Source organism: Hylobates moloch, unplaced genomic scaffold, assembly GCF_009828535.3.
Source record: "Hylobates moloch isolate HMO894 unplaced genomic scaffold, HMol_V3 SCAFFOLD_23, whole genome shotgun sequence".
NCBI classification, from domain to species: Eukaryota; Metazoa; Chordata; class Mammalia; order Primates; family Hylobatidae; genus Hylobates; species Hylobates moloch.
In genome coordinates, this window is record NW_026652298.1 from 41,436,504 (window position 1) to 41,460,196 (window position 23,693).

At 55.6% G+C, this 23,693-nt stretch overlaps 1 protein-coding gene across 3 annotated transcripts in view; it reads right to left on the reverse strand.

Moving 5' to 3' along the window:
• RAB40C (RAB40C, member RAS oncogene family) overlaps positions 1 to 23,693 on the reverse strand; it is a 36,744-nt gene that overhangs the window by 2,678 nt on the left and 10,373 nt on the right. For all 3 annotated transcript variants that reach the window (XM_032145402.2, XM_032145403.2, XM_032145401.2), the window contains exons 2-5: positions 9,957 to 10,017; positions 8,906 to 8,966; positions 1,473 to 1,550; positions 873 to 1,095 (exon numbers count right to left, since the gene is read on the reverse strand). In XM_032145402.2, coding sequence (XP_032001293.1) covers positions 873 to 1,095; positions 1,473 to 1,550; positions 8,906 to 8,966; positions 9,957 to 10,017 — 423 coding nt within the window. The remainder of the gene's footprint in view (positions 1 to 872; positions 1,096 to 1,472; positions 1,551 to 8,905; positions 8,967 to 9,956; positions 10,018 to 23,693) is intronic.

Here is a 23,693-nt window from a genome sequence, read left to right on the forward strand (position 1 = left end):
GGGATTACAAGCATGAGCCACCGCGCCCGGCCTTTTTTTTTTTTTTTTTTTTTTTTTGAGACAGAGTCTTGCTCTGTCGCCCAGGCTTGAGTGCAGTGGTGCGATCTCGGCTCACTGCAACCTCCGCCTCCTGAGTTCAAGCAATTCTCCCACCTCAGCCTCCCGAGTAGCTGGGATTACAGGCGTGTGCCACCACGCCCAGTTAATTTTTGTATTTTTAGTAGAGACAGGGTTTCATCGTGTTGGCCAGGCTGGTCTCGAACTCCTGACTTCAGGTGATCCACCTGCTGCAGCCTCCCAAAGTGCTGGGATTACAGGAGTGAGCCACCGTGCCAGGCCTGTGCTTCCTCTTAAGAAGGACAGTGACACCATCAGCCACCCTCTCTCTGTTCAGCAGTGAACCCTGCTGGGAGGCACCACAAAATCAACAGTGCCACCTCCCTGAGTGGGGCTTCACGGGGTCCTCTGATCAAGGATGTGGCCTCCCAGGAAGAGCAGATGACACAACACAAAGCTGTAGGCATGGCTCCCGTGCTCCCCTGACAGCAGGACCAGCCCCGGAACCAGGAAGGAGCGAGAACACACGGCCCACACCAGCAATGCCAGGGACCCACAGGCATGGCAGAGTGCAGCGGCCACGGCAGCACCCTGAGGGGGATCACCAGCTGCTCCTGTGCCCCCCGGTGCTGCCACCTCTCCCCCGAGGCTGCTCTTACCAAGTCACTGACCTGCCACCGGCCAAGCCCCTACTGCGCGTGGCCAAGGGACCTGCCTGAACTTCCCTCACCGGCCCCTGGCCCCCCTCAGCCTCCGTGTGATCAGGGCAGCCCGGGTTCGGGGGCCGCAGGCCTGGCCGGCGCCCGCCCACGCACCTCGGTTGGGCCTCCAGATCTTCTCCATGCCGTGCCGCATGAGCACGATGCGGGACAGCTCCGTGAAGGACTCGATGACGTTGAAGTTGCACAGGGGGCTGACCTCGAAGAAGGTCATGCAGTTCTTCTCTGCGTATGCGCGAGCCTGCTCTGTCGGGACCTGCCGCTTGAAGGCCAGGTGCAGCCGGTTTCCAACCAAGATCCGGGGGACTCCGGGTGCATGCTGGGGGCACAGAACTCAGCAGAGGCACAAACGCAGGGCGCCACCCACCCCTCAGCCGCAGCAGGGCCCACCCTCACTGTCTGGACTATGATGGGGTGGGGGCTGTGGGAGGTCAAGGTGGGCAGAGCCCCACGGCTCTGGCCCTACAGTGTAGGCCCTTCCGGGTGGCCCCGTAGCTCCTGGTCTTGCTGGGCTCCACGCCCGGCCGTCGCGTGCACAGTGAGTAGCGTGCCCAGGCGTCGGCCGTGGGACAGTGCAGGGTGCAGAGCCAGGGCCATGGGAGGGGCAGCAGGCGGGAATCCAGAGCCTACCCGGGACCCAGGTACCTCCATCCAGCCTGCCTTCCCCGGGAGGGCTCCCCGGACCCCCAGGCCTACCTCATCGATCTCCTTGATCCAGCGGTCGATGCCGTCAAAGGACCAGCGGTTGGTGATGTCATACACCAAGAGGATCCCCTGCAACAGAGACTTGGGGGTCACCAGGGGTCACTGACACGCATGGCCAGCCCAGGCCCAGGGACGCTTGGGTGCAGGGGCCTCGGTTCCCGGGCAGGGCCAAGGATGCTTATTACTTGGCGGATGGGCAGATGAGCGGTGCCCTCCACACAGAGCTGGTGCAGCCCTGCCCCTCACCCCTGCCCTCACCCGGCAGGACTGCAGCACGAGGGTGGGTGCTTTCTATGGTGTCAGAAATGCCACTTCCCCTCCCTCCCCTGGAGCCATCAGCCTGTGGAAGTTTCCTGGGCAGGCAGACGAGGGGTCCTGGCAGCCGGGGGACGTGCAGCTGTGGAAGTGTCCTCTCAGCCAGTCCATCAGTGAACCCCTCCGGGGGTACCTGGGACAGAGCTGAGTGGGGGCATTTCTGAGTTTTCCAACCTAAAACTTGCAGAGCAGAATGCCCGTCCCTCCAGGATGGTTTCTGTGAAGCTCCCCCAGCCAGGCAGAGCAGGTTTTGCCACGGGGACTTTCTGCCACATCCCTTAGACACCAATTACTTGGAGCTCAGCTCTGGGCTGTTTCCACCTGCCCTAAATATCTCGGCAGTGACAGTCATGGCTCTCCAGCAGCACAGGGGAGCGCGCTGCTCACACTCCAGAGCCCTGTTGGGTGAAACGGTGACATCACAGGCCCATTCCCCTAGGCCCGCCTCTCCCCAGCGTCCACTCCCACCCTCCAATTCTGCAACCAGATCCCTCCAATGAGCTGGGATCCACCCTACTCCTAGGCCGACAAAACCTTCACGTAATGGAAGAGCCTATCACACAAGGGGCGGAGGCTGAAGGAAGACGGCACTGTCCATCTGAAAATTAGGGTTTTTAGGGCCTCTTAGAACCATCTTTCGATATCTGGAAGACTGAAGTGTAGCCCCCAGGTCCTGTTTAGAAAAACACTGACATTACTACGCTCCTAGGGCGAAGGCCTTGCTCAGGATGGAACAACAGCTCAGGAAGGACACCTCTTGCTGAGGGAGACCCTTCGAGGCCAGAGACGGCCAAGTGAGTCTGGTGGGCGATAAATGATAAGATTCAGAATAAATGAATGCACACCCAGGGGTTAACCCTGGAGGCTGGGGCACAGGGACTGGGGCTGGCTCATTTGCTGCTGGGGGAGGGGGAGAGACTGGGGAGTGGGTCACCAAAGTGTACAACACAGCCCACTCTCCCACGTGGCAACCTCCCACGTGGCAAGCCCACAACTCGGAAGTAACTGAGGATGTGTGTCACAGTGGCGCTGATAACAACGACAAACCAGACACAAATTAAATGTCCAGCCTCAGGGGACAGCCGTGTAAGTGGCGGTGAAATGTACCGTGCAGATGCTGAAGACAACAGCAGTGCATGTAGAAGCGTGCATGTTGGCCAAGGAGAGACGTGCAACCCAGGTGGGGTGAGAACGCAGTTCCCAGCACTGCAGATGGCATTTTCTTTTTTTTTTTTGAGACAGGGTCTCACTCTGTCACCCAGGCTGGGGTTCATGCAGTGGCACGATCATGGCTCACTGTAGCCTGATATTCTGAGCCTCAGCTTCCCAAGTGGCTGGGAATACAGGTGTGAGCCACCACATCTGGCTAAGTTTTTTTAAACATTTTTTAGAGGTGGGGTCTTGCTGTGTTGCCCAGGCTGGTCTTGAACCCCTGGCCTCAAGTGATTCTCCTGCCTCAACTTCCTAAAGTGCTGGGATCAGAGGTGTGAGCCCCTGTGCTCAGCCTGGCATGATTTTTTTTTTTTTTTGAGACAGAGTCTCGCTCTGTCGCCCAGGCTGGAGTGCAGTGGCATGATCTCCGCTCCCGGGTTCACGCCATTCTCCTGCCTCAGCCTCCTGAGTAGCTGGGACTACAGGCGCCCGCCACCACGCCCGGCTAATTTTTTTGTATTTTTTTTTTTTTTAGTAGAGATGGGGTTTCACCCTGTTAGCCAGGATGGTCTCAATCTCCCGACCTCGTGATCCACCCACCTTGGCCTCCCAAAGTGCTGGGATTACAGGCATGAGCCAGTGCGCCCGGCCCAGCATGATTTTTAAAAAATAGAAGTATAAACACACAACACATTACACTGAAGAAGTTTATATGGACCTAAAACAAATGCTAAAAGGCTGGAGAGGGGTAACTTTTTATGCTGACCTGTTTTCTGTGGCAAACACCCCTATTCCCATGACACTGAAAACTCTAGAAAGAGAGCAGAAGGCCTGCCTCCCGGCTGATGCACTGGCTCAGGCTCCAAGTGTGTTGTGAGGCTGGGGGGCCCTGACCACACCTCCCGGCTGCTGCCCTGAGCAGGCCCCCACTTCCTGGGATGGCCGCGTCTGAGGAGCAGGGGTTACCGGCAGGGGCGATGGCACGGGAGGGCCCGGAGGCTTGCTCCAGCGCGGGTCACAGTGAGGCCGCGGGGACCCAAATGACCACGGAGTGAGAAACCAAAAGAAGACTTTTGGTGACCAGCAGCCGCCTAAGGAACAGCACCCTCAGCACCCTCAGCCGTGCGTCTCAAAGGGACAGAGCACAGGGCAAACAGACTCCTCCACGGCCTTCTATTTTCTAACAATGATAACTAACACACGATCTGATTTTTAAAAAACTGGCGACCTCGGACGGGCACTGTGGCTCATGCCTGTCATCCCAGCACTTTGGGAGGCCGAGGCGGGCGGATCACGAGGTCAAGAGATGGAGACCAGCCTGGCCAACATGGTGAAGCCCCGTCTCTACTAAAAATACAAAAATTAGCCGGGCGTGGTGGACGCCTGTAATCCCAACTACTCAGGAGGCTGAGGCAGAATTGTTTGAACCCAGGAGACAAGACAGAGCTTGCAGTGAGCTGAGATAGCGCCACTTAACTCCAGCCTACGCGGCAGAGTGAGACTCCGTCTCAAAAACAAACAAACAAGCCGGGCGCGGTGGCTCATGCTTGTAATCCCAGCACTTTGGGAGGCCGAGGCGGGCGGATCACGAGGTCAGGAGATCGAGACCACGGTGAAACCCCGTCTCTACTAAAAATACAAAAAAATTAGCCGGGCATGGTGGCGGGCGCCTGTAGTCCCCGCTACTCGGAGAGGCTGAGGCAGGAGAATGGCGTGAACCCGGGAGGCGGAGCTTGCAGTGAGCCGAGATTGCGCCACTGCACTCCAGCCTGGGTGAAAAAGCGAGACTCCGTCTCAAAAAAGAAAAAAACAAAAAACAAAAAAACAAAAGGGAAATCTGAGGGCTGGACGCGGTGGTTCATGCCTGTAAATCCCAGCACTGTGGGAGACTGAGGCGAGAGGATTGCTTGAGCCCAGGAGTTCGAGACCAGCCTGGGCAACATAGTGAGACCCCGTCTCTTAAAAAAAGAATAGGAAATGTGGACACAGACGGGGGACAGCACGGCATGAGGATGGAGGCAGAGATGGGGTTGATGTATCCATAAGCCCAGGGGCACCAAACCTTGTCAGCAACACCAGAAGCTGGAGGAGGCAGGAAGGGTTCTCCCTGCAGGGTTCAGAGGGGGTGGGGACTGCCAGCACCCTGATTTCAGACCTCTGGCCTGCAGAACTGACAGAATATATTTCTCTTTAAAATTACCCAATTCGGCCGGGTGCAGTGGCTCACACTTGTTATCCCAGCACTTTGGGAGGCTGAGGAGGGTGAATCGCTTGAGGTCAGGAGTTCGAGACCATCCTGGCCAACATGGTGAAAACCCATCTCTACTAAAAATACAAAAATTAGCTGGACGCGGTGGTGCACACCTAGTTCTACCTACTCGGGAGGCTGAGGCAGGAGAATCGCTTGAACCTGGGAGGCGGAGGCTGCAGTGAGCGGAGATCGCGCCAGAGCACTCCAGCCTGGCGACAGAGCGAGACCCGTCTCAAAAAACCAAAAGAAAATGAAAAAACGAGCAAGTGCTCTAGGGGATGAGTCAGGACGCGCTCTCCCCCTGCTCTAGGCCCCTCCAGGAGCCGCCCCCACAGTCAGTTTCCTCAGCGTCTACAGAGGGGTCCACGGTGCTGCTCATGCCTCGCGGGCGGACTCAAGGGGGTCGAGGCACTTGCGCTGCTCCCCCCCCGGCACGCCCTGAGCTCAGGCCCAGCGCCCCCGCCTGCTCCGTGAACTGGTACTGCGCCGGCTCTTGGCTAACGGTGGCAACATACATCTGAGTACGTTTACACTTTTTTGTTCAACTCGACCTACAGGATAAATTCCCAGAAGTAGAACTGCTGGGCCTAAGAGTGGGTGGTGTCCTTTTTGCTATCATTTTTTACTGAGCTGTAACTTACAATGCAGAAAATACAAAGATCCGAGGTTTGAACATTTTGATGAATTTTGACAAACACATGCCCCTTCCATCCATGGGGCTGAAGCTCCCAAGGTACAGCCAGCCAGAGTGAAGCCCTCCTCCTGCATCCCTGCACCCAGGCTCTGCCCACGAGCAACCGACATGTAAAATGGGAGCTACTGCCAAGCCGTGCCCACTCATGTCCACCCGCCCACCTGTGTGCCGACAAGCCAGCAGCACGTGTGCCTCCCGTACCACTCTCCACATAAACCCCCTCTCAGGGAAACAAACCCACACCTCTATCCTGAAGGAGACACGGCACTTGGCCACACCCTTCCTGGTGCTAAGCCCGCTGACCCCAAATTCTCAGCTAAATGGGATGGCACATCCCGTCAGCCACACTGCAGTTACAAGGAGCCTGCCCCACCCTCCACGCACCAAGGGACCCGCACCTGGGTGACCCACTCATCCCACCAGCGGGTTGTGGCACCTGCTTCTGAGAGGGGCCGCCTCGGATCACAGCAACAGAACATGCAAACACGACCACGAAGTCTAGGAAGCCTGGCCTTCGGCGGCATGTGAAGGGCCTCACGGGAAGAGCCACGGGACTGCTGCTGTGTGACAGATGACAGCAGCAGGGAGCGGCCAGTGGCCTTTGCTGGTGCCATCTGCAAGACCCAGGCCGTGGGGACCTTCCAGGCCTCTCCACTCTTAACGGAGGGCGGCAGAGTGACAAATCCCGGCTGGGACAGACAGTCCTTGCTAGTCTGTGTCTCCTCAGGGGTGGCAGGAGAAACCCTGCTGCAAACCTGGGCTCTGCACCTCGGCTGGATGCACTTGTACCTCACCGCTGCTCACTAGGCAGGAGAGACACAGGACAGGGATGGGCTCCCGGGGTGGCCCAAATGCTCAGTCACGGTGGCCAGAGGCCCGCCTTGAGGCTCAGGTGCTTCTCCCAGGGCAAGGAAGCGCCTGGCACCCTCAACCCAGGACCAACATGTGCACCTGGGTCTGTAACCTGCTCCACGCATGTGGAAAATGACAGCTAAGAATTTCCAGAGTTAACAAGGCAAAACAAAGACATAACCGGTTGTGCCACATGCTTTGGAAAGAACACAGAGATGATAACAGAGCTTGCTTTCCAGAACCTCAGCCTGGCAAATGCAGAGCTTATGAACTGCTTTATTTCTAGTTCTCATGCAGCTGAACAGAAATCATGACTGTGCTGGCCCTCATGTCCCACAGACCTCCCTGTGTGGGGGCTGGAATGCCTGAAGTGGAGCCTGTCGGGCGGAGGGGGAGCTGGGATGCCCGCGGTGGAGCCTGTCGAGCGGGGCCTGGGATGCCCGCGGTGGAGGCTGTCGGGGGGGGGCTGGGATGCCCGTGGTGGAGGCTGTCGGGGTGGGGGCTGGGATGCCCGTGGTGGAGGCTGTCGGGGGGGGGGGCTGGGATGCCCGTGGTGGAGCCTGTCAGGTTCAGCCTCCTCGCTGCCTTTTCCAGTATCTCCCCAACAACGCTTTATTGTCATCCAACATAACTGTGCCCCATATTTTTTAATACCAAAATGGTGTACGCTTATTGCAGAAAAATCACGAAATACTTAAAAGCAAAAGGAAGACAAGAAGGCGTTTTTGTGGATCTAAATCACACACACAGCTCCTCCTTCTTTTTTGAGATGGCGTTTCACTCTTGTCGCCCAGGCTGGAGTGCAATGGCACAATCTCAGCTCACTGCAACCTCCGCCTCCTGGGTTCAAGCGATTCTCCTGCCTCAGCCTCCTAAGTAGCTGGGATTGTAGGTGCCCGCCACCATGCTCGGCTAATTTTTGTATTTTTCGTAGAGATGGGGTTTCACCATGTTGGCCAGGTTGGTCTCCAACTCCTGAACCTCGTGAGCCGCCTGCCTTGGCCTCCCAAAGTGCTGGGATTACAGGCGTGAGCCACCACGCCGGCCCCAGCTCCTCTTTTAATAGCAGGCAGGGCCCGTGGAATGCATCCTCAAGCCTGCCCGTCTTCCACCTGCCAGCTCTGCGCAGCACGGCCATGTCACTCCAGTTCTCACAGGGACGGCACGGAGCCTGCAGGCCCTTCTGCTCCCACAAGGAAGTTGCCAACATCTCCGAGGGAACTCCCAGGACAGGGTGCTACCCAGCCCGCCCTGGGGTCCTTCCCACCCACCGCCAGCAGGTAGAAGACAGCAGAGCCGACACCGACTACACTTCAGTGTAGAAACGGAAGGAAATGAGCTGCCAGGGGATGAAGCTCCAGTGTCCGACCCCCTCTCACCTGGGGCAGCTCCCTGCCCAGAGCGAACCCACCTGAGCCGGAAGCTGCACGGCACAGACCTGAACCTTCCCCACAGAAGGATCCAGACCCCAGACCCAGGTGGCCTCCCTGCGCCCACACGGGGGGCTCCAGGCTCAGGACCTGGCCCCGGAGGGTCTCCCCTGGCTCTTCCAGAAGTTTTAGGGGCATCACAGACAGGACGGACCCGCTCGAATCCCTCTCACTGAAGCAGCAACAACAGTGGCCACGACAGGTCTGCTCACATGGGCTTCACGTCCTTCCCCTCCTTCCGGCCTCACATTCGCCAGCAGATCCAGTCGGCACAAAAGCGTGCTTGGGGGCCCAGAGGAGACAGAAACGAGGGTGGCCAAGTGCACCCGCCACACCTGCACACACACTGCACACATGGCCCCAGTGCCCCCGCCACACCCGTGCACATGCCTGCACACACACGGCCTTGAGTGCATCCACTGCACCTGTGCACACACACGGCTCCAAGTACACCCACCGCGCCTGTAATCCCAGCTACTGGGGAGGCTGAGGCAGGAGAATTGCTTGAACCCAGGAGGGGGAGGCTGCAGTGAGCCGAGATTGTGCCACTGCACTCCAGCCTGGGTGACAGAGTGAGGCTCCGTCTCAAAACAAACAAACAAACCAACGTGGAAATATCCTTAGAAAGAAAGAAAGTGCTTGGGAGTTTGACAGGACAACAACTCACATTCAGAAAGAATCAGGAGAAACATCCTTTGAAAAGCAACGCAAAGAGCAGTGCTGGTCTTACCTGAGCGCCCCTGGAGTAGGACCTGAAGATGGTGCAGAACCGGCCCTGGCCCGACGTGTCCCTGAAACATACGGGGAAGGGAGGGGCCGGGACTGTGGTCCCTGTGAGAGGCTCACCTGCTGCCCTCCTCTGCCGACCCACCTGGATGTCCTGAGGGGAGCAGGGCGGCCAGGACAGGTGCCAATGGGGCTGTGCTAAGAGGCTTTGTCTGCACAGGTCATAGCAGCCTGGCACCGTGCCGCTGAGCCAGGCAGGCAGCAGAAGGGCCCCCGCCCACCTGGTGAATGAGCAAACTCCCTACATGGGCCTGGGAGCTCCAGGAGACTGTCCTGCCAGGCTGGGGAACCCCAACCCTGTGGACGTTCACGTCTCACCAACACTGACGTTCTGACATTTACGTCTCATCAATGCTGACGTTCTGACATTCACGTCTAATCAGCGCCGCCGTTCTGGGAAATGCTTTTTTTTTTCCCTTTTTGAGACGGAGTCTCATTCTGTCACCCAGGCTGGAGTGCAGTGGCGTGATGTCAGCTCACTGCAACTTCTGCCTCCCAGGTTCAAGTGATTCTCCTGCCTCAGCCTCCTGAGTGGCTAGGACTACAGGCGCCCACCACCACACCTGGCTAATTTTTGTATTTTTAGTAGAGACGGGGTTTCACCATGTTGGCCAGGCTGGTCTCGGACTCCTGACCTCAGGTGATCCACCTGCCTCGGCCTCCCAAAGTGCTGGGATGACAGGCGTGAGCCACCGCGCCGGCCGGGAAATGCTCTTTAAGGTGAAGCCGACAGAAGGGGAGGGAAGGGGCCCACAGCCACCATGGAATCAGGTCTTCCAGGGCAGAAGGGGAGCTGGGATCTCTCGGGACACAGTGCCCCAGACTGTCTTTTGCCTCTGGGAGTAAAATCCATTCTATGTTTAAACAGGGGCTGTGTAAGTGGCTCTTCCAAGTGAAATGTAAACAGGACACTTCCCTGTTTCTCTAAGGGTTCTGTTCTCCCTTCGGCTCTCATGTCCTCACCCAGGAACTGAAGTGCCGCAGCCCCGACTCACCAGAGCTCCAGCTTCACACGCCGGCCGTCCAGCAGGATGGTGGTAGTCTTGTAGTCGATCCCTGCGAGGAAGCACAGGGCGCTGAGGGGACGCACCACTCCTGGAGCGAGCGCCCGCAAGACCAGCCTCGGCCACCGGCCTCTCAGGGCCGAGACCCAGGCAGAGGAAGTGGAGCAGCGGATCCCCCACACTCAGCCAGTGGGGCAGGGGGCAACCTCGGGGCTCTGGCCCAGCAACCCAGGCCTGCCCACTTCTGCACACGGGCCACGGGCAGGGCAGGGCAGGAGCGTGGTCCGTACAGGGTCAGGCCATCGGGCCCCACAGCCTAGCAGGCCAGCCTCTCCATGGGCACGGCCTGCCTGGAACAGGGCCTCTCCCTCAGAGGGCAGTGGGCAAAGGGAGGGCGTGGACTCCAGCGTGCCTGGAGAAAGGGCAGTGCCTTATTTCTACCCTGACCTACTTCGTATGCATTTTGAAGTTGAATTCTCAAAGGCGAATGTATTTCCAAGTCTCGGCTTGCTGCAGCCCAGGAACTGACAAGTTTGGTGTTAGGGAGGGCCAAACGAGTTTAAAAATGCTGCTCCTGGCCGGGCACGGTGGCTCACGCGTGTAATCCCAGCACTTTGGGAGGCCGAGGCGGGTGGATCATGAGGTCAGGAGTTTGAGAGCAGCCTGACCAACATAGTGAAACCCCGTCTCTACTAAAAATACAAAAAATTAGCCAGGCATGGTGGTGGGCACCTTTAATCCCAGCTACTCGGGAGGCTGAGGCAGAAGAATCACTTGAAGCTGGGAGGCGGAGGTTGCAGTGAGCCGAGATCGCGCCACTGCACTCCTTCCCGGGTGACAGTGGTCAAAAAATAAAACAATAAAATAAATAAATAAATACATAAAATGCTGCTTCTCCGGACTGACCTCAGACAGCCACCAGCCTGCCTGCCACATTGGTTTTTTTTTTTGAGACGGAGTCGCTCTGTCGCCCAGGCTGGAGTGCAGTGGCGCGATCTCGGCTCACTGCAAGCTCTGCCTCCCGTGTTCACGCCATTCTCCTGCCTCAGCCTCCCGAGTAGCTGGGACTACAGGCGCCCGCCACCACACCCGGATAATTTTTTGTATTTTTAGTAGAGACGGGGTTTCACCGTGTTAGCCAGAATGGTCTCGATCTCCTGACCTCGTGATCCACCTGCCTCGGCCTCCCACAGTGCTGGGATTACAGGCTTGAGCCACTGCGCCCGGCATTTTTTTTTTTTTTTTTTGAGATGGAGTCTCACTCTGTCACCCAGGCTGCAGTGCAGTGCCACGATCTCAGGTCACTACAACCTCCACCTCCCGGGTTCAAGCAATTCTCCCGCCTCAGCCTCCCGAGTAGCTGGGATTACAGGTGCGCGCCACCACGGCCGGCTAATTTTTGTAATTTTAGTAGAGACGGGGTTTTGCCATATCGGCCAGGCTGGTCACAAATTCCTGACCTCAGGTGATTTGCCCGACTTGGCCTCTCAAAGTGCTGGGATTACAGGCGTGAGCCACCGTGCCTGGCCCACATCACATCATTACTTTTTATTTCCTTACGGTTTTATGGGAAAAGGTCAGTCCAAGAGAAATTGAAAGGAGCAGACAGTTCTGGACACTTAACGCAGGCACGACATCTTAAACAGGCTCTGGGCCCTCTGGAAACTTTCCAGAAGCTTCTACCTTTAGGGCTCAGCCCCTTCCCCCACCTTAGAAACGCCATTCACATTTTGTCTTTTTATGACACTTTCTCCAAGGGGCTTGGAAACGGGCACTTTTTAAACATAAGCGACACCCTCCCAAAGAGCGCGCCCGCACAGCGTGCTTGTGTGTGTGTCTGTGCACATCTGTCTCTCCGTGCGGGGCCCAGCCCTGCAAGCCAAGCACACGGTCTCCTTGCCTACAGCACCCTTCTTCAGGCATCAGCGCTTCCACCCACACCATCCTTCTGCCTGACCAACCCCTAGATGTGCATCAAAGGCTGTTCTCATGCATCGAAGGACACCATCAATGGAGAGAAAAATGCAACCCAGAGATGGAGGGAAATGTCTGCAGATCACGCATCTCCTAGGGACTGATCTCCAGACTCTACAAGTAACTCCAACAACAGAAAACCAAATGTCCCAATTTTAGGATGGACGGATGGTCTCTCTCGGGTCCTTGTTTCCAAGACAAGAAGGAACAATGGTTGTGCCAAAACGGCCACGGCTGTGAGCAGCCCATCACTGCAGGAGCTGCACCCACTGTGTACCCGGGGACAACGCCATTAAGCAGTTCACCATCGGGATGTGGTAGAGTTAAGCAGTTCACCATCGGGATGAGGCAGAGTTAAGCAGTTCACCATCGGGCAGTGCATCATCTGGATGCAGCAGAGGCTGCAGCCCTTGGAGACATTTTGGAAGCATCTGCGTCGACTGTGTGCTTCCCGAGCTGCGTGTGAAGCTGCGTCACTGCCCCAGTGGTGCCCTTCACAGCAAGCCAGTCAGGAATCCTGCTCCTCAAGTCCGGGGCTAAGCACATCACCCAAGTCTAGACCTGGGTGCTGCCCACGACCCCCACCAAGGCCCCAAGACCACGCACTCCACCTGGGTCTAGACCTGGGTGTTGCCCACGACTCCCACTAAGGCCCACATAAGGAGCTGAGTCCTTAAGGACTAAAGACAAACTATCCTCTGGGGAAAAAAATACGGAAATTATACTTTTAAAAAAGGGCAAAGGACTTGAATAGACATTTCCCCAAAGAAGAAAAACCGACGACCAAGAAGCAGTGAATAGGCATTCCACATCACCGTTCAGCAGAGAAACCCAACCAAGCCACCACCACACCACGACCCAGCCTCGCAGAAAAGGGCAACTGGCAGCAAGTGCTGGCCAGCGGGCAGAGGCCGGGCCCTCCATCCGCTGAGTGTGCCGTGTGCTGCTGCACTGTGCTCTTGATTCTACAGGCGAGGGCGGCTATCCCTGCTCTTGATTCTACAGGCGAGGGCGGCTGTCCCTGCTCTTGATTCTAAAGGCGAGGGCGGCTATCCTGTGCACACTCACAAGTGAAACAACACTCTTCAGGGAGGAAGCACGCTCCGGCTGTCTACACCCTTCCCACACCTCCCTCCTCCCGCGGTTCTGTCAAGCAGGGACACATGGACGGAGGGTCCTTGGTCCTTTCGGTCCTGGCTGTTGCAGCCCCCATGAGGCTGACCTGAGAGGCAAAAGTTGGACACCACAATTGCCACAAAGGCCATAGCTGCTTCTCCCTGATGGTCACCTCCACGTGCCAATGTGGCCAAGCAGGCGGGCGCCAGCAACACCCGCAAGACGGATGCTGATGGCCCGGGGACTCCCCTAGGCCACCCCTAGATGGCGCCATGGCCCAGGGCCACCAGGAGTCATGGCTGCCGCAAAAGGGGCGGGAGCGCCGGGAAAAGCCTGGGGACCACGTCAGCCACCCACAGAGCCGGGGCCTCTAGAGCACCTTGCTCTTGAATCAGAGGCGGCTCTGGGATGCCCCTCCCACTGGGTGTCTGCGTCCCACCCATCCCGCAGGCTCCACACCTGGCTGCCCACGGTGCGCGTCAGAACAGGATTCTCAGCAACAGTGAAGAGGAAAAGTTTAAGAAAACTATGAAACAACGTCCCCATGGATACCATTTAGACACAAACAGCGGCCTGTTCTCTAAGCACAGTCAGCTGAGTGTCTTGTTCCCAGCAAGCCATAGCCACTGACCACACGGAGCCCTCTGACCACACAGGGCCCCAGGACATCGCTCTGGAAAAGGTCTGGACTCTCCGAGGAGGGACAGGTGTCAGAATCCTGGGGAAGGGGCCCTTGGCCTGGAAGGTCTCAATTATCCAGGCAGGGTCAGGGCAAGCGGGTGACAGGGTGGGGCGGGGTAGGGCAGAGGGAGGGGCTCCGGGAGGCACAGAGCAGTGACCCGGGAGAGGCCTGGAGCCCGCGCTGCGGGATGGCGCAGGGGCAGGGGCAGGGGCAGTGGGCTCCGGCTGCGGAGCTCAACACCCCATAAGGGAGTCCCTAGGTATCAGCTGTGACATATTCTCTTGGTGTGCTTTTCAACCTCCTGTTGAAATGTCTTTTCAAAAATAAGCTTATTTTTGAATAAGCTAATACCCGGTTCAGTGAAAAGGCAAGGGTGCCAGTAAGGGTCAGCTGCTCCCTGCAGGCCCACGGAGGCCTCACGCAGCACCAGCAACTCCTGCCGCCCTTCCCCCTGCTCTCCTCCTCCCCTTCCCCCTGCTCTCCTCCTCCCCTTCCCCCTGCTCTCCTCCTCCCCTTCCCCCTGCTCTCCTCCTCATCTGCTGGCGCCGCAGGTTGACTGCTCCCAATCACCCTCTTGTTCATCTAACCCCAGCCAGGCGCTGCCTCTTAGCCGACCTGAACACAACCCCACGAGACACACAGCACTGTCCTGCTCAGAGCCGCCTCCACAGGACAGGTGCTCTGACCTCAGGGGACAGAGGCAGGGAGGTCAGAACACCTGTCCTGCCACCAGAGCAAAGCCACCGGCGCCTGGGCTGCTGGTTCTGTCTACCACACGGGGTGCCGCTTCCCCACCAGTTACAGGAGACCGAATCTCAGCAAGCAGACTCCCAGCCGGGCTGGTGTGAGGGGACACCGGGCCCTGGCCTGGCGCCCGAGCCACCAGGCCGGTGCCGTTCACATCCCCACCCTCCTGCGGGACCCATTCTGTTTTCTAAAAGCTTTTAAGGCATGTTCTTTGACCACATTGTTCTGGGGGGTCTTTTTCGTACTCTGTGGCCCTTGCAGTCTGGAGACACATCCTGACGTGCCTCAGTTCCCCGCTCCAGGCACACAGCTCCCGCCCTCCATCCTGAGCTGCGCCAGCCAGGGTAACCTCTGCAGGGACCACCCGGTTGTTTTTTAATCTCTTTTTGTTCTATTTTCTGGGAGATGTCCTCAACTTTCTTTTTTTTTTTTGAGACGGAGTCTCGCTCTGTCGCCCAGGCTGGAGTGCAGTGGCTCGGTCTCGGCTCACTGCAAGCTCCGCCTCCCGGGTTCACGCCATTCTCCTGCCTCAGCCTCCTGCGTAGCTGGGACTACAGGCGCCCGCCACCACACCCGGCTAATTTTTTTGTGTTTTTAGTAGAGACAGGGTTTCACCGTGTTAGCCAGGATGGTCTCGATCTCCTGACCTCGTGATCCGCCCGCCTCGGCCTCCCAAAGTGCTGGGATTACAGGCGTGAGCCACCGCGCCCGGCTTCAACTTTCTTTTCTAGTCCTTCTATGGCTTTTTAAAAATGTGCTGCTTATTTATAATTTCTAAAAGCTCCTTCTGGTGCTATGAGCATTCCCCTCTGGCAGCATCCGGCTCCTCATTCGTGGATGCGGCATCTCTCATGAAGCCAATGGTAAGATGACCTTCCCTGAGCTCTTTTCCTGCCTGTCTGGGTCTTCCCTCACATTCTGGTGACCCTCAAGGACAGACCCTAGCCAGGAAGCTGGTGACTCTGGCTTCTAAGTTGGGGCTCTCGGCGGCGTCTCGTGGCCGTGTCTTTTGGGCTGACGGTTATCCTGCCATTATCCTGCCATGGGCTCCCATCTGTACACCAGGGGGCCCCGAGTTCCCAGGCAAGGAGGGGCTTGTTCAGGCCACCCTGTCCCCCGCCACCCTGTCCCCCGCCATGCCCAGTGGTGTCTGGTGTCCACGACTCAATTATCCCAGAGAATAAACCTCCTGTGCTCCTTCCTGGGAACCACACCAGGCACTGCCCTGACCTCCCCTTTCCTCACATGGCATTCCAAGGAGCTCGCATGGCCCCTCACCCAGCCGTGGCAGCACCGCTGTTCCCAAACCATCGAACCTCTCTCACCTATCAGTCCACGTTTTTATTTTTATTTTTTGAGAAGGGGTCTCGTTCTGTCACCCAGGCTGGAGTGCAGTGGTGCGACCAAGGCTCACTGCAGCCTCCAACTCCTGGGCTCACGTGCTCCTCATACCTCAGCCTCCTGAGTAGCTGGGATTACAGGTTTGCAACACCATACCTGGCTAATTTTGTATCTTTTGTACAGTCAGGGGTCTCACTGTGTGCCCAGGCTGGTCTTGAGCTCCTGGGCTCAAGCAATCTGCCCACCTTGACCTCCCAAAGTGCTGACATGACAGGTATGAGCCGCCACACAATTGTAGCACAATCTCGGCTCATAGCAACCTCCACCTCCCGGGTTCAAGTGATTCTTGTGCCTCTGCCTCCCAAGTAGTAGGGGCTACAGGTGCCTGCCACCATGCCCAGCTAATTTTTTTGTATTTTTAGTAGAGATGCGGTTTCACCATGTTGGCTAGGCTTGTCTCGGACTCCTGACCTCAAGTGATCCGCCTGCCTCGGCCTCCCAAAGTGCTGGGATTACAGGCGTGAGCCATCACGGCCAGCCGAGTTTCATTCTTTTCAGGATGGTAAAGGGAATGCCACAACCATTTGTCCAGAAGGGGCCTGGGTCTGATGGCGCTGAGGGCCACAGATTGGCAGCCTGAAGCCAGCATCCTGGACCTCCCAGGTTCGGCACCTAGCCCTTCAGGATCAAGCAAGGACAGAGGACGAGGTGGGAGCTAAGCAGACTCAGGAGTGGTAAGGTTTGGCTGTGTCCCCACCCAAATCTCATCTTGACTAATCCCCACGGGTTGAGGGCGGGGCCAGGTGGAGATAATTGAATCACCGGGGTGGTGTCCCCCATGCTGTTCTTGAGAGGGTGAGTGAGTTCTCCTGACACCTGATGGCTTTAGAAGGGGCCTCCCCCTTCACTAGACACTCATTCTCTCTGGAGCTGCCCTGTGTGAGGTGCCTTCCACCATGACCGTAAGTTTCCCGAGGCCTCCACAGCCGTGGGGAACTGTGAGTCAATTAAACCTCTTTTCTTTACAAATGACCCAGTCTCGGGTATTTCTTCCTAGCAGCGTGAGAACAGGCGAGTACATGGGCGTGGAGGCCGCCCAGGAAAGTGTGGATGGAGGTGGCGATGGGCACAGCACGTTGCCTGGCTGCAGACTCGGGCACCCTTCAGAGGGGTCTCACGGCATCAATCTGAAAACGGGCAGTGGAGGGGGAGGAAGGGGTCTGAAAATGTCACTGAGGCGTCTGCTTCACCAGGTGCAACTTCGTTTTCTTTTCTTTTTCTTTTTTGTCTGCTTTACCAGATGTGACTTTGTTTTCTTTTCCTTTTTTTTTTTTTTTTGAGACGGAGTCTCGCTCTGTCGCCCAGGCTGGAGTGCAGTGGCGCAATCTCGGCTCACTGCAACCTCCGCTTTCCGGGTTTACGCCATTCTCCTGCCTCAGCCTCTCCGAGTAGCTGGGACGACAGGCGCCCGCCACTGTGCCCGCCTAATTTTTTGTATTTTTGGCAGAGACGGGGTTTCACCGTGGTCTCGATCTCCTGACCTTGTGATCTGCCCGCCTCAGCCTCCCAAAGTGCTGGGATTACAGGCGTGAGCCACCGCGCCCGGCCCCCACCCCCCCACCCCTTTTTTTTTTTAGATGGAATTTCACTCTCGTTGCCCAGGCCAGAGTGCGGTGGCACAATATCAGCTCACTGCAACCTCCACCTCCCATGTTCAAGCGATTCTCCTGCCTCAGCCTCCCGAGTAGCTGGGATTACAGGCACCCACCAACATGCCCAGCTAATTTTTTTTTTTTTTTGTATTTTTAGTAGAGATGGGGTTTCACCATGTTGATCAGGCTGATCTCAAACTCCTGACCTCAGGTTATCCACCCACCTCGGCCTCCCAAAGTGCTGGGATGACAGACGTGAGCCACCGTGCCCAGGCGACGTTGTTTTCAACAGTCACCAACGTCCTGGTGGTCTGGGGAGTGGACGTGGCACCTGTGCCCCTGCCCACGGAGGCCGATCTGCCCAGGGACTGTCAGCAGAGTTGCTGTAAGGCAGCCGAGGAAGGCTGGCTGCTGAGCCTGTGTACCACCCTCGGCTCGGGAGTGGGACCCTTGGCCACCTGAGTGGAGGTTCCTTGGCTCCCGTGGCAGTCTGTCTGTCGGGGCCAGCCTGCCACCAGCAGCCATGTTCCTGCAGGGCACAGTGCAGGGGCTGTTTGCTGCTGAATTGCTAGCATGGGACTCTGCAGACAGGATTAAGGTGCGCAATCTCAAGGTGGGAGATTATCTGGGATTATCTGGGTGGGGCCAATTAACTACATGAGTCCTTAACCGCCTTTCCTGGCTGAGCTACAGATGAGATAAAAGGAGAGTCAAAGCATGAGAGGGACTTCACCCGCCAGTGCTGGCTCTGCAGATGGGCAAGGGCCCTCCGTGAACAACGCAGGCAGCCTGGAGAAGCTGGGAAAGGCTCGGCTTGCACCCAGCAAGGTGCTGATGCCAGTCCTACCACCAGCAAGAACGGAATTCTGCCAAGCTCCCAATGAGCAAGAAAACATCTTCCTCTAGGGCCTGCAAAAAGCAAAGCCCCGGCCAACGCCTTGGTTTCAGCCCAGGGAAACCCACACTGGACCGAGGACCGAGACGGCTAGGTGTCAGCAGCCACAGAAAAGGATTTAGAAAGGCCGTCTACTGCGGCCCTGTATTTATTATAAATAAACTGGATCCAAACTAAAAATCCACCCACTGGGGAATGGTTACTGACAGAATAGAAATGCTCTATGGCTATTACAAAGAAACAAGCTTGCAGCCGTCAGCACGGCTAAAAGGCAGGCAGGACTTAGAACAAACAGGACCCTCCCTCCCTCCTGTGGGACAGAAACTGTGTGACTGCTTTGGAAAACGGCTTGGCAGCATCTAGAGGCCCCACAACCCAGCTTCCACTCCTCAGTTACATCCCAACAGCAACGGGCACCTGTGTTCACCAAACGCATCTGAGACTCCTCCCAGGAGCGCTGTGAGAATCACCCAACATGGAAGGCATCCCAAAGCCCATCTGGAGTGCAGCCAACGCACTGCAGCCTCGGCACACGGGAGACCACTCAGCGCAGGGAACGGGGGAGCAACCGCACTCACCCGCATGGCCGAAGCTCACCCGGAAGACATGGACAGAAGGCAGCCAGGCACAGGAGAGTTTGCCCTGCGTGGCTCCACTGACGTGAAAACTAGACAAGGCAGACGAGTCTACAGTGACATGCCGGGCCGGGGGCAGAGTGTGAGAGGCCTGCAGACAGCGAGGCTGCAAGGGCTCATGCTTTCTCAGGCCGGCATGCCTGTCCACACTCACCGAATTGCAGACTTTAAAGGGGTTTTTTGTACACAAATTACACCTCATTAAAGTTGATTAATTAAAAGATGGAAAGCTGACAATACCAAATGTTGGCAAAGATGTGGAGCACCTGGAACTCTCACGTGCTGCTGATGGGACTATGAAACAACGGGGCTGCTTGAGCAGTTTTCTCTTTTGAGATCAAGTCTCACTGTGCTGCTCAGGCTGGAGTGCAGCGGAACAATCACGGTTCACTACAGCCTCCAACTCCTGGGCTCACGCGATCCTCCTGCCTCAGCCTCCTGAGTAGCTAAGACTATTACAAGTGTGTGTCACCACACCAGGCTAATTTATTTATTTATTTGAGACAAAGTCTCGCTCTGTCACCCAGGCTGGAGTGCAGTGGCACGATCTCAGCTCACTCCAACCTCTGCCTCCTGGGTTCAAGTGATTGTCCTGCCTCAGTCTCCCAAGTAACTGGGACCACAAGCACCGCCACCACACCAGGCTAACTTTGTATTTTTAGTAGAGATAGGGTTTCACCATGTCGGCCAGGCTGGTCTCAAACTCCTGACCTCAAGTGGTCTGCCTGCCTCAGCCTCCCAAAGTGCTGAGACTACAGGCGTGAGCCACCACACCCAGCCCCAGGCTAATTTTTCAATATGTTTATAGCAACAGGTTCTCACTATGTTGCCCAGGCTGAACAATCTTATAAATTAAAACATACACTCATATATGACAGCAATTCCACTCTTAGATATCTACCTAAGGGAACAGAAACACCTTCAGAAGGACTCATGTGTATTCTAGATAAACACCTTCAGAAGTCCTCATGCGTATTTGTGTTATAGTTTAGTGCTAGTGCACTGAACTGTATCCTTACATATGGCTAAAATGACGTGTTTTCTGTATTTTACAAGAAAAATAATTAAAAAAAAAATGTTTTAAAAGAACTAGTTCTGAGCCGGGCGTGGTGGTACATGCCTGTAGTCCCAGCTGCTAGGGAGGCTGAGGTGGGAGGATCAGTTGAGCCCAGGAGATAGAGGCTGCAGTGAGCTGAGATTGTACCACTGCATTCCAGCTGGGGCAACAGAACGAGAGTCTCCAAAAAAAGAAAAAAGAAGAACTCGTTCACAGCAGCATTATTCATAATACCCCAAACCAGGAAATAACCCAAATGTGTATCAACAAAGTAAATGCATAAACAAACTGGGGTATATTTGTGCAAAGGAATATTACTTGGGAACAAAAAAGAAGAATCTACTATATTGTACATCATGAATAAGTTTCAAAACTGCTGAGCAAAAGAAACCAGGGTCTGCTTCGTATCCATGATGTCTGGAACAGGAAACAGCAGCCCATGTGATGGAAGCTGACCGTGGGGGCCGGGGACTGACTCGGCAGGGCCTGAGGGGCTTCTGGGAGGAGGGTGGACGTGCTCCTGATTTTGATGAGGGTACTGGCTGCATAGGTACATATATGTGCCAAAACTCATAGAACTGTACATGCAAAGAGGGTACGTTTCTTATATAGACATCATCTCTCAATAAAATTGATTTAAAAAAATTAAACCCACAGGGCATTGATCTGCTTTGGATTTGGAGGTCTAAGGATGAGGGCACTGGATCACCCAACAAGAGAGCCTGAACACGTGTCAGAGCCAGATGTGAAGGCGCTGCCTGTCCCTGAAGCCCTGGGGCTCTAAGCCATCCACGTGCGGGCCGGCGCTCCGCATTCCAGCTCCCGGCATACCGCTCCCCTCGATGTCTTCTGAAACAAGGATGACCCACGTCCACCAACTCCATGGCAGGCAAGCCGGCGCCTGACTGCTGGAGGTCAGTAAAGGAAGGAAAAGTTATCTAACAAATTTCAAATGTGTCTGTCTACGCCAGCATGCCAAATGTCAGAAGAAATTCCAGGGCAGTTTGTGGACCGGTTTCCTGAGAAGCTAGAGCTTTTACTTAACGCCTTAAAACCCACGACAAGCCAAAAGGGCTCTCGTGTCTACAAAGAGCAGGCACACTTGGCACAGAACACCTGGCTAAACACAGAACATTAAGAAAACAAAAAACCCAGCTACTCAGGAGGCTGAGGCAGGAGGATTGCTTCAGCCCCACAGTTCAAGACCAGCCTGGGCAACACAGTGAGACCCTATCTCTTAAAAAAAAATTCTCCTCTCCCATCTTTTAAGGAGCAGATCCCATAGCTCTCAGATTATTTTCAATGATTACAAATCCAGCTTAGTGTGGCTTAAACCCCAACCTCATGTCCACTTTAAGACTCATTTCTGGCTGTGCATGGTGGCTCAAACCTGGACACTTTGGGAGGCCAAGGTGGGAGAATCACTTGAGCCCAGGAGTTCAAGACCACCAGCCTAGGCAATATGGCAAGACCTCAATTCTACAAAAAATAATTTATTGGCCAGGCACAGGGGCTCACACCTGTAATCCCAGCACTTTGGGAGGCCGAGGTGGGTGGAACACCTGAGGTCAGGAGTTCGAGACCAGCCTGGCCAACATGGTGAAACCCCATCTCTACTAAAAAAAAATACCAAAAAACTAGCCGGGTGTGGTGGCAGGTGCCTGTAATCCCAACTACTCAGGGGGCTGAGGCAGGAGAATCACTTGAACCCAGGAGGCAGAGATTGCAGTGAGCCGAGATTGTGCCATCACACTCCAGCCTGGCAGACAAGAGCAAGACTTTGTCTCAAAAATAAAAAAAAATTTATTAAAAAATTAGCCAGGTGTTGTGGTGCATGCCTATGGTCTCAGCTACTTGAGAGGCTGAGGGCGGGAGGATCACTAGAACCCTGGAATTTGAGGCTGCAGTGAACTATGATCACTGCACTCCAGCCTGGAAGACAGAGTGAGACTCTGTCTCTCTAATAAAAAAAAAAAAAACAGAGATGACCACTGCTAATGTCATATATTTCATTCCACAATTATTTCACATACTTAAGATATCAAGCATACCCTCTTCATTGAATAAATGTGCCTCCAAATCAGTAGTTTTTTTGTTTTGAGAGCTGTTGCCCAGGCTGGAGTGCAGTGGCATGATCTTGGCTCACTGCAACCTCTGCCTCCTGGGTTCAAGCGATTCTCTTGCCTCAGCCCCCTGAGTAGCTGGGATTACAGGTGCCCGACACCACACCCCGCTAACTTTTATATTTTTAGCAGAGACGGGGTTTCACCATGCTGGCCAGGATGGTCTCGATCTCCTGACATCGTGATCCACCCACCTCGGCCTCCCAAAGGGCTGGGATGACAGGTGTGAGCCACCGCGCCCGGCCCTTTTTTTTTTTTTTTTTACTTTTTTTTGTAGAGATAGGGTCTTGCTATGTTGCCTAGTCTGAACTCCCGGCCTCAGGGGATCCTCCTGCCTTGACCTCCCAAGTAGCTGGGATTACAGGCGTGCGCCACCGCACCCGGTCCTGTGTTGTGATGTTTTAATATTTGACAAACTTATAAGCATTCCCTCTCATGTAATTTTAGGGTTACGATTCTATTTTTCATGAAACTCTCCGTCTGAACACTGCATGCGTGGCCCTGGTGAACTGACAGAGACTGGGGGAATCGCCCACTAATGATCACATTGCTCCCCCCGACACGGGTGCGGTGGGGACCTGCCCGGAGTCTGGCACACAGGGGCGCTCAGCACACACCTGAGCAAGCTCACATTCTGAGCCGGATCCCAGCGACCCGGGCTCTGCAAACTGACATGTGGACACTTGCTCCCCAGCGAAACAGCCTTCTGCCCAGCCCACCTAGGGCAAATTTAACACCTCTAACACGCTGGACACAGGCGGCTTCTCCTGCTCTTTCATTTCAATCCAGAAAGGATGGGCACTTTCAGAATGAGCAGATACTTAGTGATACAGCCTTGATGGTGTGGATAACACACAAAAAAATCATAGTTTTTGGTACTACAATTTTTTAAAAGTCAAACCAGCGCCACACACACGTGGGAGCTACGGCTTCTATCTCTATTCCGGACACGAACAGCAGGCACGTTTACTGAACGGTGAGGAAAACTGAATCAGGAGGGAAGAGCTTCAACGCTAATGACCAGGAGGTGGCTCTGCAAGGAGGCTAAGGGTCTAAATGCAGAGGCAGACAGAGGGGCAGGCTGCTCCTTGGGTGCCAGAGGGCCCCTTCCTCCACGGCAGCCCAGGAGAGCCTCACGTGGCTGCCACACACCAGGCTCTGCCACAGTTGTGACTGCCAGCTCTTCACAAGACCGAGACTGGAATCAAAACCTTTCTGTTCCCCCACAGGCAAAAACCTGGGCAGTCACCACTTGCTGATAATGAATTATGTGTTAAACTGTCTGTGTGATGCACGTAGGCACCAAAGCTCTTTTTTTTTTTGAGATGGAGTCTCACTCTGTTGCCCAGGCTGGAGTGCAGTGGTGCAAACTCGGCTCACTGCAACCTCTGCATCCCCAGGTTCAAGCGATTCTCTTGCCTCAGCCTGCTGAGTAGCTGGGAATACAGGTGCATGCCACCAGGCCAAGCTAATTTTTGCATTTTTAGTAGAGACGGGGTTTCACCA